The sequence below is a fragment of the Malania oleifera genome, chromosome 2 (genome assembly GCF_029873635.1).
Source record: "Malania oleifera isolate guangnan ecotype guangnan chromosome 2, ASM2987363v1, whole genome shotgun sequence".
Lineage (NCBI taxonomy): Eukaryota > Viridiplantae > Streptophyta > Magnoliopsida > Santalales > Ximeniaceae > Malania > Malania oleifera.
In genome coordinates, this window is record NC_080418.1 from 126,193,721 (window position 1) to 126,212,222 (window position 18,502).

The 18,502-nt window shown below is 35.6% G+C and overlaps 1 protein-coding gene and 1 non-coding gene across 4 annotated transcripts in view; one reads left to right on the forward strand and one right to left on the reverse strand.

Moving 5' to 3' along the window:
- The window catches only part of LOC131149621 (uncharacterized), a 42,906-nt gene extending 25,096 nt beyond the window's left edge, over positions 1–17,810 (reverse strand). For all 3 annotated transcript variants that reach the window (XR_009135262.1, XR_009135263.1, XM_058100237.1), the window contains exons 1-6: positions 17,472–17,810; positions 14,313–15,029; positions 11,135–11,341; positions 10,726–11,037; positions 9,276–9,400; positions 7,854–9,017 (exon numbers count right to left, since the gene is read on the reverse strand). Coding sequence is in view for 1 of the 3 variants with exons in the window: in XM_058100237.1 (XP_057956220.1) it covers positions 7,854–9,017; positions 9,276–9,400; positions 10,726–11,037; positions 11,135–11,341; positions 14,313–15,029; positions 17,472–17,657 (2,711 nt within the window). In the remaining 2 variants the exon portion in view is untranslated. The remainder of the gene's footprint in view (positions 1–7,853; positions 9,018–9,275; positions 9,401–10,725; positions 11,038–11,134; positions 11,342–14,312; positions 15,030–17,471) is intronic.
- Positions 6,128–6,211, forward strand: TRNAL-CAA (transfer RNA leucine (anticodon CAA)). Its single transcript has one exon. It is a non-coding gene; the product is annotated as a tRNA-Leu (tRNA).
- Positions 17,811–18,502: the final 692 nt, after the last annotated feature.

The window sequence follows — 18,502 nt, forward strand, 5'->3', positions numbered from 1 at the left end:
CCCTTGAGATGGAAAGTGACCAGTAAATATGGGAATTCTATCATGAAATCGAGCCAATTCACCCACTATTCTTCAGTTCTGAAAAACATGAACAAATCTTTTAGGTAGTTGTACTATTGGGACCTTTGCCTTCTGTTAGTGATGAAAGCATATGTCCATGGCTTGTGTAGGACCATACCAATACGATATGATCTAGTTAAATATCAAAGAAGAAGGAAGCCTCTTTAGGGAAATTAGTATAGGACAAAGCGGGTACCTAGAGACCATTGAGGTAGGGACAAAGTGGGTGCTAGTCAAGATACTTTAGTAGGGCATCAACCAGATCATAGTTGGAAAGAAGAATAGATTGGAGCCTTTGTATCATTTTGGTGTTTCCCTTATCAATGGTATGGCAAAGAATATTGTCCTAGATTTCACTGGGGAGACTTTGGATTCTTTTTGTGAAACTGGATGAGCTTGAAGAAGATGAGGATGCCATGATGAAGAGGACTTGGATTGGTCTAGAAAGGCAGTCACTAAGGATGTTGTGCTTTCCTTAGATGTGCTTCACCTCAAATTCATACTGTTAGAACCAGTTAGCCCATCTAAGAAGTTGTATTCGTAGGAGGATCTTTTGCTTGAACTGTATCATCTTTGGAAAAGATAACATGTCCATTTCTACTATAAAAGTATGCTCGGTTAGACGGAACTCTAGTTTCTAAAACCCCTTTGTTGCCGCCAAGATCTCCTTGAGAGTAAGACCTAAGGTGCCCTTAACCTATTGAAAGGCCATAGAAGGCTATGTGTTGGCCAAGCAGAGTTGGATTCTCTGGTGATTGATAGGGAATAGGAATACTTTGATTGATTTTGTGCGTCTTTACTCTACAAGTTGGGTAAGAGATTTGTTCATTCATAGGTTGTGAGAAGAGGTTTTGAACATGTCAATCAAGGAACCATGTCTTCTAAGGCCATGATCACTCCGTCTCCATCCTTCAACTCTTCTCCTAGATCTTCATATGCGTTTAGCTTAGATCATCTTGATTATATGTATGAAGTAGATTATGTACCAAAAGATGGCCTTGTCCCTCAAACCAAAAGTCCCCAAATCACAAACCCATACTACATCTATGACAAAACCAAGTATCCTTTAAATCTTCTAAAGAAAATCACTCGCAAAATGGTTGTCCCGAGAGGCGTCAAAGAGATTATAAAGGCATCACCCTTTGATTCTCACTAGCTCTTGACAACTAAAGTAGAACAATTTGTCACCTAGGTTCTCCCCAGATCTTCCATGAAAATATCTCAACCAAGGATATACCCATATCCATATTAGTGTGGTCAAGCTATAACTTACCTTCCATGGGAGGAAAAGTCTTCCTATTTGCTCCAAGATTGCACTCCTTGATTCAAATTTCTATAAGTACGAGCATGCTAGCATTGCCACCATGCAAACAATGTTGAATGCGAGAATAGCTTTACAATCTTCCCCAACTCTCTGCTTACACTTATCTGATGCTCTAAAAGTCCAAATCCAGATTGTCAGAGCATCACAGGTCTCTAGTTCTGTGCTACCCACTCTTCAACATCAGATGGTCTACAAACTGTAGAACCATTCTTTTGATCTGGAAACTCCTCGGGGAAACCAAGACGCTCTTCTTGTCAATTAAGATTCTACTCTTGTCCCAAGCCATGTACATATCCCAAGACAGCTTCCCAAAGAAGATCTAATCAAGCTTCTCCTAGAATCTTGGGTTACCAAGTATAAGCAGCTACATCAGATCCCCAAGCCAGTCATTCTCTGTGATCCAGCCTATAAAACTATGAAGAATGATGACGTTCACATTTCCTTCCCAAAGGTTCAAGAATCTCTGACAAACTTGTCTTCTCGTCATGTCTTTCCTACCATGATGACTCAACCTCATCAAGCGTCATCGGCACTTACAAAAGAACAGTGGGAAGTGATTAAACCGCCAGCTACTTCCATCGACTTGACCGATCTAGCATCTTTGGGATCTCAAGTCCAGATCTCGTATTTCAAGGGAGATGGCTTTCAAGTCCATCAACCCATGACCAAAACCAGCCACAAGTGGTTAGACGTTGATTGTTATCTTGCCCACCACCACCCCAACTGGCATCCTAAAGAATGATAAAGATTAAAGAGGAATAGAGAAGAGACGCTGGAATTAAGGTGATATACCCACCCAATAAAAACAAAGTGCCTTTCCAACCATCTAGATGCTCAAACACTTAGCAACTATTGTGTCCCAAAAATAGAAGATTGGAAAATAAGTCAGCTGTTGCAAAAATCAGCAACCTACTATAGAACCAAGCTTTGAAATCCTAATCGAGCTCAAATTAATAGCAACACTACCAGTTAATCCTTAGGCATCTATAGGAGCAGAAGACATAGCAAATGGACTCCCAGTCAACAACCAAGAAAACTATAATATCACCAACAACCTACAAATCACACACAACATCCTCATTAGCCACAGAAATTCCTTGCACAAAGCCTCTATTCATAGCCCTTCCATCAAACTACACAAAACATCTACTACAGTAACAAATAAAAAGGAGAGAGAGGGTCACGCTATCATATTCTCCTCAACGCTGTAAACCAAGTCTTAAATTCCTACAAACATTGACCAAAAAAGACCACTGGACAAGCAACCCACAATCCAACTCCTCCACATAAGACTCAAAGCTCTTTCTAACCAAACTTCATCTAAAAAGACTCCAACTAACTTTATTATACACATTTTCAAAATCCAGCTTCAAACAACCTATTACTCTACCTCTTATGCACATCCTTAACCCCCTCATTCACCAGAATATAGCATCCAAAATTCATCCATCTAAAAATAAGAAATAGTATCACTCAAAACAGAATTTGGACTATCAGCAAGAAGCTAGGCAATGATCTTATAAACTCCTTCACATGTATAGAAGGACTCTTCTAGGGAACCAAAGTAACATAAGTCAAATTAATGCTCATACCAATAATCCCATCAACATAAAACTCCTGAGAAACCTTCAATAACTCACCCCTCACGACATCCCAACAATCCTTGAAAAATATTGTATTAAAGCCTTCTGGTACGTGGTCCTTACCCCCATCAACACTTAAACTCCTCAAAAGGCATCTCCAACCAATATTACTCATTTTTGTCCAAATATTCCCAAAACAAATGCAACATGAATTTGCCTGGTTCAACAACTCACACCCTTGACCTCTTCAAGGTCTCTTGTAAAGAACCCTGATTAATTATATCCTTGTCCCCCTCTCCCTCTCCCTGTGACTTTAAAATGACTGCTAGGAAACTCAAAGCTCCCTGTAATTTTTCTTAAAGAAGTTCAACTTCTCTCTTCAGTGAAGCCAATCCATCAGAACCTCGTAGATGATCAATAAGGCTCTTCAGCAGTTCGATGCTAGAATAATATATGTTTCCTGATTCATTTCTTTCTCCCTTTCATTTTCTTATTTCTTCCTCTCGGAGAAAAACTACCTCAAAAAATAGTTACAAGATATTCCATGTAAAAAATATAGAAAATGCAAACCTAGGGGCCTGTTCAGCCGTCGAAGATGGTTTTCATTTTTCATTCAGTTTTCTAAAGAATAGCAAAAATGCCACCATTTTTCCCAGTTTTCAAATATTTGAAAAGGAAACTTGGAAAAAAAATGTTGAGAATACTGGAAAATAAGCTGATATTTTTTTAATTATTTGGAAAATTAGAAATAGAAAATAAAAACTGTTTTCCACAACGAAACAGCCCTAAATTTTCAGAAGTTTGTGTTGCATCAGCCTTTTTCCTATTTATTAAAGAAACCATTCAAATTGGTGCAGCTTAAACTTCAAGTTACACGGGCTTTGTAAGTCAAAGTTATTTCTTTCCACTTTACCCAAATTTTCTGAATTTTTTAAAAAACAAAATCTGTCAAGTATGGAACAAAATGTGGATGTAAGTAACATATAAAATATCTCAAAATTCCTATCCAACACATTGTATATGTTCTTTGGGATGGCACAACTAACCAAATGTTGACTACAATTATTTGCACGTCTTTTAATAATAAATAAAATCTATAACCAAGCGACCATTACCCAGTGGAGACCAATCAACTAATGCAGGCATTCCAAAAAAAAAAAAAACAAAAAAATTAAATTTGAAAATATTAAACTAATACAATGAACATTGATCTTAAGCACATACCAGAGTAACCCTGCATGCCTTTCAGTCTTTTGATTATTTGTGCAGAAGATATTCGGTCCCTCAAATTTTTAGGCCATCTACTAGTTTTACATGAAATTTTAAGTTTAAAGAAATTGGATCACATAAACACAGCAGACAGAAATGAATTTTCCTTTTCCCCAAGTGAGAAAATGTCTGACTGGCCAATTTACGTAGAACATCATACATCTGGACTAGAGATGTTCAAATACTTCTGCCCTTAAATGTATGTTATCATATAATCATACTATATAATTATCATACAGTCCTTGGAAGAACAAATAAAATCCAATCAAAACTGAATCTCATTCATACCTGTCAAAATCACAATCTCAATCACAGTTTTGACACTTTCAATTCGAAGGCCGTGCTGTGACAAGAATCACCACAAACCAGAATCATCCTTCAAACATTACAATCTCGTTGAACTTCTTTACACTTATCAAATCAAATAAAAAATTTTAATACCAAGTCAGAGTGTAAAATTACAAACTAAATATAAATAAAATAAAATAAAATAAAATAATTTGATACCAAGTCAGAGTGTAAAATTACAAACTAAATATTCTCGATCGAACTATCAAAGTTATCAAACCATATTTCCTAAATAAATCAATTCAATTTTTTCATACTACTCTACACTCTACACTTATCTTTAATTTATGCCAACTTTTTCCGCGTTTGTAACTGTTCACAGTTTAGGTTTTTACTGCATTTGTTTGTTTTTTTTTTTTTTTTTTCTTTCTTAACTATAAAAATTATCCCTATGAAGCAGGGGCAGCATCCCAAGGATCTGCAGCCATGGAAGAGATTAGAAAAAATTGAAGAGAGGAAGGAAGGGGAAGAGAGGAAAGAGGCGATACAAGGGGGAAACTCATGTTCACTTAAATTCAAATTCAACAACTGCTTACAATATGGCTTTCACACACTATTCATAAGAACGCTTCTTTACATGAATTACATATAAACCCCTAAAACTACATTACATTACAAACATACCGTAGAACACACAAATACAACAAACAACCCCCAAATAAGCATAATTCTATACTAGTTAGTAGCACACAATTACTACTCACTAAACCAAACAATTCCATGACCCAATTCTTCTTAATTATTCTCCAACAAGGATCTTCCCAAGGTCTTGCTTCTTGTCCTACATCACCCTAGTTCCTCACAAAATGTTGAACCCATAGGCTACAGCCTCATTGATGGGAACCTTGTGCCTCTGAGGCACAACCGCCTCCACAACAATGTCTTGAGTTCAGTCTGATGCATACAAAATATCATCCAAAATTTCACATCCAACTATTGTGAGGTCAACAGAAACCAGGTTCCATTTACCAAGTCAAATAAGCAGAGGTCATGTCCACAACAACAGTGTGAAATTCCAAGCTTCTTTGAACTTTATGCAGATCCTCTAGATACTAACCTCCTTAAAGCCCTCAACTCGCAATATCTTACACCATCTCATTGTCCATATTAATACTTCCATTTCATGCGGATAAGTCTCAAGAATGATCCTTTCTTGTAGTGAATTATTCATATAACTTTCTTCTCCATACAGCATTACTACCCTCGTAATTGTCTCGTGATACTGCAAAATTTTCTTGAAAATAAGATTTAGAAAACCAGCCACCCAAAACTCCAGCTCAGTTCTATGAGCAACATCCACCTTGAATTTACCATCTGATTGATCATTTGAGATACCAAAAAGATTCCTCAAGACCATTTTGTAAATATCAAGCCATCTCCATCTAAAACCCAGCTAAAATCATATTAAGTGCATTAAGCATTGATGCTACCTTTAAAACCTTCTATTCCATATTGGCCCCTAAAGCAAATGCACCAAGTCTGAATGTGAAAACACTCCAAAATTAACACATTAAATTTTACACAGCACATTATATCTCCAAAAGTCAGGATGGCCGAGTGGTCTAAGGCGCCAAACTCAAGTTCTAGTCCTCAAGAGAGGGCGTTGGTTCAAATCCCACTTCTGACATTCTCTTTATTAAAATGGAGAAGTGCTTCAAGTGTGTTTGTGATCGTAGAATACCCTTAAAATTGAAAGGGAAGTTTTATAGGACAGCTATAAGACCAGCTATGCTATATGGATCGGAATGTTGGGGGACGAAGAAACATAATATCTAAAAAGTAAAAATTGCTAAGATGAGAATGCTTAGATGGATGAGTGGTATAACATTGAAAGATAAATTAAGGAATAAACATATTCGCGGTAAGTTAGGTATAACTCCTATAGAAGATAAGGGAGGGACGACTCAGATGGTATGGATACTTGCAACGTAGGCCTTATAGTGCACCTGTGAGGAAGAGTGACTTAGTTACTATGGGGGGCAGTAGAAGGGGTAGGGGTAGACCTAAAATAACTTGGGAGGAGATAGTGAGTAAGGATTTAATATCCTTGAATCTATCAAAAGAAATGGTCCATGATCGCATAAATTGGCGGAAAATGATTCATATAGTCGACCCCACTTAGTGGGACTAAGGCTTGGTTTTGTTGTTGTACATTATATCTCCAAACTGTTCCCAATCTCAAAGACTCAAAATAAACTGGGTTAGCTGCATTAGGTAGCTCAGGGCCAAACATAAAACTTTTTTAGTCTCTACAACATAAATCCTCACCAAATTTTCGCTGCTCGTCCACTATGAATAATATGCTGCACATATACTATAGGAGGGCAGAAAAATTAGGCAAAGAAGTGTGCAGGTCACCCGCCTATATCTAATGTGCAATGCCATACCTCTATAAGACCACCTATGTTATATGGATCACAATGTTGGGTAACTAACAACGCATAAACATAAAGTGCAGGACCGAGCACATGCCACTCATGACTCGCAAAAAACTATAGTGGATGATGAGAGTGGTCCTCAAATCACTTATGCTGCAGCAACCCAAGCTACACGTTTGAACAATATATTGACCACACCTCAGGCTTCTGTCACAGAGGCCAACTGCTGTTACACCTTGGCTACAGTAAGTGTAGCTAAAATGAGCCTATTAAACTGAATGGGACAGTAAAACTCAAAAAAAAAAAAAAGTAAGGAATGACCACGTGTACACTAAGGTATGGTGATTGTAGAAGAGCAGGACGTTTAAGATGGCTTGGGCATTTGCAACATGGATCAAATAATTCCCCAGGAGTGATCTTAATAATCTTATTCAGGTTCAAGATAGTCGGGGGAGAAGCATAGACCTAGAAAAATCCAGATTGAGAAAGTAAGGATATATTCAAAGGGCCCTCCAACTATTGGAGAATGTAGCTCTTGATTGAACATGGTAGTGGAAAAGGACTCACACAGCCAAGACTTAAGGTTTTGTTGTTGTTGTTGTCATACCTTAAATATATATTTGAAAAAAAAAAAAAAAAAATTGTTATCTTGAATAGCTATCTATCTCTTTGTATCACATATAGCAATTTATGTTCAATACAAAGGTGAAATCATAAACAAACAAGGATGCAAGCACTCGAGTGTATAGAAAAATATAACAAATTGCTATACACCCAGTGTTTCTGGGTGTAACATTGATCAACTAAAAAATGCAATATATAATAGATAATAAACCACTGACACAACCAAACAAAAACTTTGCTTTGCATCTAGCACAAAGTAAAGGATACTGAAGCAAAATTTCCTGCAGTAGGCATTTTTCAATAATAAAATCAACTGGTATGTCAAACATAGCAACCAAATTCTGTCTGTGCTCTCCAACAGAATGATTGACAGTGCTATGGGAACTTGCAGGTGAACTCTCCCAACTAGTCCCCTCAGAAACATGTGGCAAAATAACTTCTGCTGAGTTCTGGTTATCCGAATCAGCAGAGGGAACATCACCACCAGAGCCTTTTTTATCAGGGTAATCATTCACGTTACCAGTAGCACAAACATTAGCAACTGCAGAAAAAGGAAGGTCTTCTCCAAAAAAATGCCTACGATTAGCAGCCAATCTTTCCTGATAAGCTTTGCAAGGGTTTTGCACAGACGAAAAGTCAAAACAAGAAAAAATTTCTCTATGGCCTGTGTAGCATATCTCTGCAGGCACGCTTGGTAAGTGAAAGAATGCATTTTTCATCAGCATTGGGTTCATGCTAAGAAAATTGCAATGGAATTTAAGCTTCTGCAACTGCAAAATAAATGAATCAAGAGTTCCATTTTCAGTTTCATCCCTGTAGGTTTTTACTAATTTTGGGGAATCGTCATCAGCAGTTATTTTGCTGAAAAATGATTCACTTTCCTTCAACACTCCCATATCTCTATTGCTTTCATTCAGGGAACATTCAGATGGACGTAACATTGTATTACCTCCAAATCCTTTATCAACATGAAAAGGATTTTTCAGGATGCTGCCAAGTGGCCAACTCATAATAGGTTGACAATCTGCATACTGAGCTTTGGCCATTCGTGACCAATTTGGCTTCGCTGATTCAAGAGGCATGGAAACGTGACTTAAAATTGTTCCCTTATAATGACAGTTGACAAAATGGACAACAGGATCTCTTCCTTCACAAAATTCCCTCAAGTTACCATCCACAGGATGTGATTTTTCACTTTGAGAAGGCTTTTGCAATGACTTGTCAATAGTACTACTTGGAGAGAAGTGTAAGGCAGAGAAGTATTTTTCTTCAGGCCCAACCAAACCATGAGCCAGCTTAGTAGGATGGCCAGGCTCATTTAGCCCTTCACAGCTGATTGGAGATGAGCACTCAGATGATTCTGATGGATCTACCACAAAAGAGAACTCATCTGTTGTGTAAGAGGCCTCAGAATCCACATCATCAACAGCCCTAGCACACAGTAGAGGTTTACATTAGCCAAAAAGGGAACAAAATTTGAAAGAAATCATTCTAGAACACAGAAAAAAAAATGAAGGAATTTAAAGCCCATATGAACATCACCATGCTGATTATTTTTAGCCTCCAATGATGTTGACAAAGTTTGTTAGATTTCTTGCACATGCATATGACTATATGAGTACATGCACATGCTCCTACTCTCACCCACACAAGGGCACAACTCTAAGAGGGGGGGGGGGGAGAGCTTACACATTTGAGTCTGCGTCGTGTGCTGGAGGAAAAATCAAACTGTCACTCATTGTAAACGAAACTGGGATGCTTAGAGTCCTATTATTATCACCAACGACAGGTCTTGTGGGGCCAGGTGGAACTACCTGGGAAAATTTTGTATGCAAGACAAATAATATCAGGTAAACAGGTAATTGATTAGCATCAGAACAACAAAATCAGCTTTAAAGCAATTGGACAAGTTGGTGACCAGTTAATAAGTATTCAAGTGTCCTCAAATCAAAAAAATTCAAAAAGGAGTGGAAGAGAGCTAACAGCCACAGAAGCAATGACATGTTTTAACAAATCAAACAAGAAAATATATATGAAAAAATATCCAAGTATCTTCTCCTATTTTTACATGAATTTAAAATAATGACAGATCTCTAGACACAGCATGACAGACCAATGCAGGAAAATACTTTAACAAGCCTTTTAGTTTCAGAAACCGTTGAGGATTCCCAGGAATGTGAGTTGGGAATCCTAGATGCCCACACACTTCGTTCATCCAAGAACTGTGCCGCAGGCATTAAAGACACCTTGGGAATCCAATATGCCCCCAAAAAACATAAATGTGTAATCCACCTATTTCTTTAGTAAAGGGCCTCTATTCCTATGGGAATGACAATTTATTCTCAGGCATAGAATTCCATCTTCTAAACCAAATGCCTAGTAAAAAAAGGAAACGAAATTTCCATATATAACCAATACCCTTGTAAAGTCATAACATACCCAAGACAACAGATAAATATCATGACTCTGGCTGGTTTCAAATTTAAATTAAATGTCAAAGTGGCTGTTTTTTGCAGGGGGAATGCCAGGTACAGTGGGTATAATAAATTTGTTAAGGGCATAAAAAAAAAATATGCATGTGATAAAAAGATGGATTGACATGGAAGTTGTAAAGGATCACCCAAAGAAAAGAAAGAAAAAAGCATGAAAGCTCATAACTATTTGAATTCCAAAATTCAGCTGCCATGAGAAAAGTTCTAAATTGAAAAAGTTTCATGGTAGAAGGGTTCAAAACAAGAAAAACAATCTGCATGACAAACAACTTACAGAGGGATAAATTAAATTATCAAATTATGCTTTAACCAAACTATGTTCGCTCCCAAATATAAGTGTATGCAGAAACATGAATTTGGATCTTTTTCTAATAAAAATTATGAGTTTAAACTTAGAAATCCAATACTTAAAGATGGCAAAGATAGCAATATAGCAATTAGCATGCAACATAATATGGTGGGTTACAGCTCAACAAAGCAGTAACATTCCAAGGGGTGCCAACCATGACGCAGAGATAAGTAACAAGTAAAAAAAGAAATAAAATTACCAAAATATAACCATATGTCGTTATTAGTTAATTTTTTACACCAAGGAGCATTTACCCATTCACTATCAAAAGAAACTTGGCTTCTTATGATGCACACACCTGTTGATATCTGAATTCTAATTTCGCCAAACTATTTTCAAGTTTTTGCCACATCCTTTTGAAGTAATTGTTCCTTGCAAGTACCGTGTCTTCTATGTTTTCCTTGATGAAAGTCAGTGGAGATGCAGAAGAAGGATGATTGCTTGAAAAACTGCTCCAGCAGGGAAGGATATTCTCATAAGTATTATCTCCAGAGGCAACATAATTACACAATTCAAGCAACTTCATCAGCACTTGAAGCTGCTGACCAGCTCTTAAAAGGGGAACCAATAATTCCTTTAAAAAACAGGGAAGAGCAACACCACATTGTTCCTGAGGTGAAATGTCCCAGACCATAAGGATGAACCTTAGATGGAATTTCAAACAAATAATACATCCAAAGCTTCTAAATTACAATGAATAAAATTACCCTAACAGTTGCCACTGGGAAGTCAAAAGAGATGCCAGCTTTACCATAAGAATAATGAGGCAGATTGTTGGCGTATTCTACTATGAACTCTTTATGGGGATCATTAATCTCAGCTTTGTAAATCCAGGATCTAATAAATCCACAATATGGTTCACAAGAGCGGAGAAATAGAAACTTCAATAGAGCACGGTGTGCTGGATCAGCAACCTAAAAGCCATAAATATTCATTAGTGGAGCACAAATAATGTGCAAAAGGGGAAAAAATTGAAAGGCAATCAGTACACAATTTTGTTTTGGATAGAAAAAGAAATTCATTAAAGCAAGGTAGATTTTACAAGCAGGAGTGAGGACATCTCCTTAACAAAGTCTGATAATCCTCAGGAAAACCAAAAAAAAAAAAAATGGCAAAAATAAACAACAAAAAAACTCAAGATGCCCTAAGAAGAGACTTGCAATCGTGCTGGACTTCTGAAACACACATTCCCTTGAAATTTCCATAGCCCATACACCATAAAGAAGGCATAAAAAGAATCTTTTCCCACACTAACCAATATGGCAATCAGTAAACAATTTTCCGACCAAATATTCAATCAGCAATATGTTTTCCCTTTTTTAGTAGTGTTGGTTTTCTTTTTTCCTTTTGGTGGGGAGTTATACTTCTTGTAGCATGTATCCATAGCAATGTTGTAAAAGACAAAGGTGAAATGCAATGCATTTTAACTCTCGTGAAGCAAAGCAGAAGCCTTGAGGTTTTTTTTTTATAAGAGAAAAGGGTTTATTAATTACCAAATCAAGGTACAAGAAGTCTGTGGACAAGATGTCCACAAAGAACAATGAACATAAGCCTCAAGATGTTAAGGCTTAACTTTTTTTGGGATTTTATTTTGTATAAATGATTACATACATATTGAACAAACAATTAGTTACCGTGAGGGGCAGAAAAAAAGGTAGAGTTAGACCTAAAATAACTTGAAATGAGATAGTGAGTAAGAAGATAATAGTCTTGGATTCGTCAGAGGAAATTTCCTATGATCGTGTAAATTGTTAGAAAAGGATTCATGTAGTCGACACCACCTAGTGGGAGTTAAGGCTTAGTATGTTTAGGTTTAGGTTCAAAGAGTTTTAGAGATTCATTCATATTAAAGCATTCCATCCTATTTTCTTATATGCATCTGATTTAATTTTTTGCTAGCCTAGTTTAAAACCAGATTTGTTTTAAAATGCACAAACTAATTTCTAAGCCCAAAAACTGCAGAAGGCACACCTTGGGACAAATGTGTTACAATATTATTCATTTGCCTTTTGAAAGTTTGGTATTTTAGACTATGCCTCCAGGACATTTTGCACATGTCTAGTCTTGAGTAATGTCCTCAGGCAAGCCTAAGGTGCGCCTAAAATTAATCTGCAGTGTTAGAAATACATAAGCATGTCTGGTAAATGATATGAAATCATGATTTTTGTGGATTATGTCCACCTAGTCATTGATAGCATATTGACTAAGATGGCTTACACATGTACAAAGAGAAAGAAGGCACTATTAGGATAAGAGAAACTCCTAAGAAGAAAACTTAGCAAGACAAAAGAGATGGCTTTAAATCTATGAAGCATGAGCAGATATGCAAGGACATAATTACGACACAACCCAAACGAGGGTAAAAAACAGCAAATTATAAAAATAGTGGCTGAAATATTGCAAGGGCACAGCAATAAATATACAATAAAAATATATATATGAGAGAGAGAGAGAGAGAGAGAGAGAGAGAGAGAGACAAAGGATCCATTAACACTAGTGTAGAATTAGTTAACTCTTACACTGGAATTTTATCCATATTCCATCTTTTATAGAATTAATTGTTAGATATAATAATCTATTCATACATAACATACACATCAATTGACGGGTCAATTTGATATATTTAATAGCTCCATTGAACAACTGATATCTTAATTTGCAAATTTAACTGTTAAAAATTAATGGTATTAAGAAAACAAATACTCATATTCAATCAAGTAGATACTATATGATCTACATGAACAGTTTTTTTTTCTTTTTTGAGATAAAAGAAGAAGATATATTAAGACGAGAAAATCTACACAAAACTAAATCTAATGGCTGATTTACAGCCCATTTGCTTGGAAAAATTGGAGAGGAGAAAAGTAACTTCTAGTAGAGATGAGAAGAGAAAAGAATCTTGTCTCTCCACCTTACCTTACTTGGTTTTAATAAGAGAGAGAGTGGTGAGAAGTATGGGTAAAGAAGACAAAAGTCAATTTCCATATACAAGAACATCCCCCACAGGGCCTTTTAAAGTTTTCCACCACTGTTTTAGTCTTTTTTTTCTATCCATCTCTCAAATTTGAAGGAGAAAAAAGAATCTACTTTTTCAATGTTTTTGCTCTCCACTTATCTCCCTCTTACATTGACCAAACAAGAGAAGTGGAGGGAAACCCATTTCTTTTCTCTTCTCTCCACTTTTCTCCAACCACACTGACAATTAATGAATTATAAATTGTACAAAAAGATATATCAATGGATCCCTCCTCATACGTGTGAGGACACTCCATATGGTAAATATTGGCTTTATAATTTATAACATTTATATAACACTATATTCAAAGAGATTCTCAATACACAACATATTCAACCATATATGTAATCAAGTTTGGTAAAATGTTAAATAATTTTTTTAGATAGGATACAATTTTAAATAAATTGTGATTGATTGATCATATTATTTTATGATATATGAATAAAACAAACAGAAGTCTAATAATAATATGCCATTTTTGTGTTTAAGATGTAGAAGAACAGACAGGTGTCAGAGGAGTGCCCAAGCTTGGTTATGTCCAACACTTTGACACATGTCCAACAATGAGATAGCTCCGTTGGAGAAGTGCCTGTAGTACATAGCCTTACTTCAAGCTGAATGGAGGGGGAAAAAAAAAACATGTATCCAACCCCAAATAGTCAGGACAAAGGCTTAGTTGTCTGTTTTCTATTGCTGTTGTGTTTCATGTAGTTAACTTCATGTTTCTGCCATGCAGTGGGAACCTTAACAATTTACAAAATCTTTAGCAGGCATATCTTCCAGGGAAATGAGAAAAAGCACTTGAAAATGAATGAGAATTGAGAAGATTAAAAAGAAGAAGCATGCTGGTGATTTTAAGCTAATCTGACCTGTAGCTGAGTGTACAAATAAGTAAGCAGATCTCCAGCTCTAGGGAAGTTATGAAACTCTATGTTTGCTTTACCAATTAAATCTTCAACAGAAGATTCAGGAAAGCAAAAAGCTAGATGATATATGTTGCAAATGTTTCCAATAGCCTGAATTTGGGTTCTCAATTCCTTTGTGTGCAAGTAGACCTCCAATAGTGTAACTTCAGAATGCACTATACTTGTGAGGGAGCCTAGTCCAGAAGAAGAACAAGAAGGTGCATCAACATTCTTCGACGAATACCGCACACCAACTGATGTATACAGTGTATCCAATGCACAGATGTAACCTTCTAGAACCTTTCCCACAGCGACAGCAAATGCCTGACTAACAAGACTGTACGAAGGGCACTTTGCCTCCCCCACTTTACTGTCACAATGATTTTGATTTCGAGCTGCTTTGTAATTCACTCGATTCTCACTGGCATTGCCATGCATCACATTTTTAAAATAATCCACAAATTCACGGAGAAGAAAAACTACACATCCTGAGCAGCCCATGGATTTCAGTAACTTTCCCAAAGCATGAGTGCTCAAAGATCGGTTCCACAAGCTTGAAATTCGATGGACTGTTCTGTCTGCAGGATCTGAACAAAATGCTGCAGAAAGCTTTTCAATACTGACAAGAGCCGATTGTACACCATACATTGCATTCATCACCAGCCTCACCAAACTTGCCTCCTATGAGAAGAAGTTCAAATGTCACGACTCCATAAAAAACAATTTAGAGCTTTCACTCCAATACCATAGAAGTTTATTTGAAGAAAACAAAGCATTAAATTGATGACAGAATATTATTATTGCTGTTTTCGATGGACAGTGAGCTGTTCAAGTAATTATAAACACACCAAATTGTTCCTGGGGCAGGGGAGACCCAGGGGGTGGGTGGATGGATGGTTGGTTGAGTGGGAATAGAAATATAGGAATCTTCCGATTACAGTACTACAGAGGTTGTCAGAATTTCAGACCCTAACTCATTTGCGTGTTATAAGGTTGTCATATTGCATTACTGTGTTATGCTACTTTTGAGTCATATAACTGATAACAGACCATCCTACAATGTTGATAGACAGAAAAGTAGGCTCCAAACTACAATTTGAAGGATTCTTGAAATTATGTCAACAGCATATTCTCAAAAATTGATGGAATTTTCAAACAACAACTTATCTTTCAATGCATCTGCATTACTTTGCTATTTAGCTCCTATTTATTTCAAGGTGCCAAATCTCCCCAACACCAAAAAATTAAGCAAGGGGGAAAAATGCATGACTATCAGACATTCTTTAGCTCCTCTTTAATTCAAGGCGCCAAATCTCCCCAACACCAAAAATTTAAGAAAGGGTAAAAATGCATGACTATCAAACATACTTGACCATCAAGTTTAATGTTCTCTTCAGTATTCCTCCTATCATGACTAAAAATTACATTTCATATATTCTATCTAATTTCTACTTATCTTAAACACTCTAGATTCTAAATGTCTCTTCATAATTCTAATTTAGATTTTACCATCTCCACCTCTAATTTCATCAATCAAGATAATATCATCTGCTAACAATGTCACCATGGAACCTCATTTTGGATACTCCTAGTAAGCTCACCCATGATTAATGCTAAAAAATAAAGGCTTGAAACAAATCCTATGCATCTATTGTGATTAGAAATTGTTGTAGTCCTACACTAGTCGTTGCTCTATTGTACATATCCTTAATAACATTACTGTACCTACTGCACACCCCCTTTTTTTTGTAGAACCTACCATAGAACTTCCCTTGCTACCATATCATAGAATTCCTCCAAGAAAATAAAGGCCATGTGTGAGTCTCTCTTCTTTTTCCTAAAATTTTCCATTAAACTCCTCAATAGATATATTCCATAGTTGATCTCCTAAGCATACAACCAAATTACTTTTCCAAAACACTCTTTTCTAACCTTAGTCTTCATTCAATTGCCCTTTTCCAAAATTTTTGACTCAAAAGTTTAATTTCATGATAGTTATTACAATTTTGAATATCTCCTTTTTTATCTTTGTATATAGGTATTAAAGTGATTTTTCTTCATTCATCTAGCATTTTCTTAGTTCTTACAATTGAGTAAAATGAATCAATTAACCAAATAATCTTGTTACCACCTACGCATTTCCAAACTTCAATTGGGTTGTCATACATTCATATAGTTTTTCCATTTTTCATATTTTTTAAAATGCAATCAAATAAATCTCAAAATGTTAACCTTTTCCCCATTTGTCAATTCTAAGTTTAAGTCTTTTACTTTGTTTTCATTACATAGCTTATTAAAGTAATATCGCCATCTTTCTTTTATGTCCTCTTCTTTAACCAACACACTATCAGCCACATTTTTATACATCTAAAATTACCTAACTCCTTACCCTTTTAGTCCCCAGCTCTAGCAAGTTTAAATATAACTCTTCCCCTTCTATTTTACCTAATCTAGCATATATGCTCTATATTTAACTTCATTAACAGCCTTTTTTTGCATCTTTCTGCCTCAATACATTTCAAAGTTTTGTATTTATATTTTTACTACATCCTAAGCAACATTCTCTTTGCCTTCATAGCTTTTTGGACATCTTGATCCCACCAACAGTTCTCTAGTCAAGAATCTTTCCAGATTTAACTAAAAGTAGCTATCCTACTACAAAGAACCGTTTGTCTATGCTATCTCCTATTGTCCAAGTAGAATCTTTCTAAAAAAAAATTTGTTATTTTCTCCCCTTATGTTCTACCACCTAATTCTCTTGCATTGATCCATGCTACACTTTTTCTTGCAATTTTTTTATGCATATATCTAACACTAAAACATGGCAAGAAGCATCCCAAAAATGCTTAAATGCATAAGAAATTTTGCCACCTGCTGAAAAATGTTTTTGTGGGGGGTTGGGGGGGATGCATTGAGCATTTGTTATAATTTGGAGCGCAAAGACACCCTCCATGAATGTCTTAACAAATAATTATAAAGTAGGGATAATTGTACGACATTAACAGTGACAGGCACAGGCTTATAAATTTTTCCTGTGTCAATTTTCAAACCCAGTTTCAGAGGCTATGATTCAATTTTCATAAAATTCAAAACCAGATAATCAAATTGAATTAGTTCACTCACGGAGACTGTAGAAGGATCGTAGAGACATTGTTGGCCAGAAGAAGAAGAGTTAGAAGTAGAAGCACTGGCGTGTGCTCGTCCGCTCTCGGAGGGGATAGATTCCCAAGTTTTCGGAGGTAGCCAAATGGGATCGTCAAGTTTGAGGCTCTGAAATAGCATAGAATCGATCTTCATATCCACCGCCATTGCGATGAGAAGGTAGAGGTACTTCTAGGTTTTCGGTTTCTGTGTTTCTGCTTGATTCGCCTGTGTTTTCCTGCAATTTTCGCCCACTCTGCCAAGCTCAAGCAGATGGTGCTTCCGAGTGTTTTTGTTTTGTTCTGTTCTCTCGTTTCCTTTCTTTCCTTTTCTGAAGTGGTTTGGGCTTTCATTTAATTTTTTTGAATATGAGGGGGACAAAAAATTAAAAAATCGAAAACCAAGAACATGCATGATTAATATTTATAAAATTAAAATATATTAAAATTGAATTGAACAAATATTTATTTTTATTCTTGAATAATTAAAAATATAATTAAAATAATATAAATTTAAAATAAAAATTAGAATAATTATTTTATGTAATTTTTATTTTTTATTAGTCATTTTACTAGGACAATCTTATTATACATAACAATTGAAAAATATTAAAAATATTTTTTCAAGTGGATTTTATTATTTTTTAACTTTTTAAAATTATTGATTATTTATATTTTAAATTCATTGATAACTTAATTTTAATTTCATTAAAAATTATTAAATAAATTATGTACTACACAAAAGTTAATTTTTTATACCAATATATTATAGCAATAGGTTATCAAAACTAAAAACATAAAATTTAGTTTTAAATTTTTTCTTAAATAGTTGAAAACTTAAAATTAAAAAAATAGCAATATAAACAAATGCATTTTTATAATCTATTTATCCATCATACCAAGACAAAAATAAAAACGTAAATCAAAAAACAATACCAAACAAACTTTTAATATTTCAACTTAGTTTCATTACGGGCTCACATGGAAAGTAAAGAGAGAAAAGTGTCCGTCCAA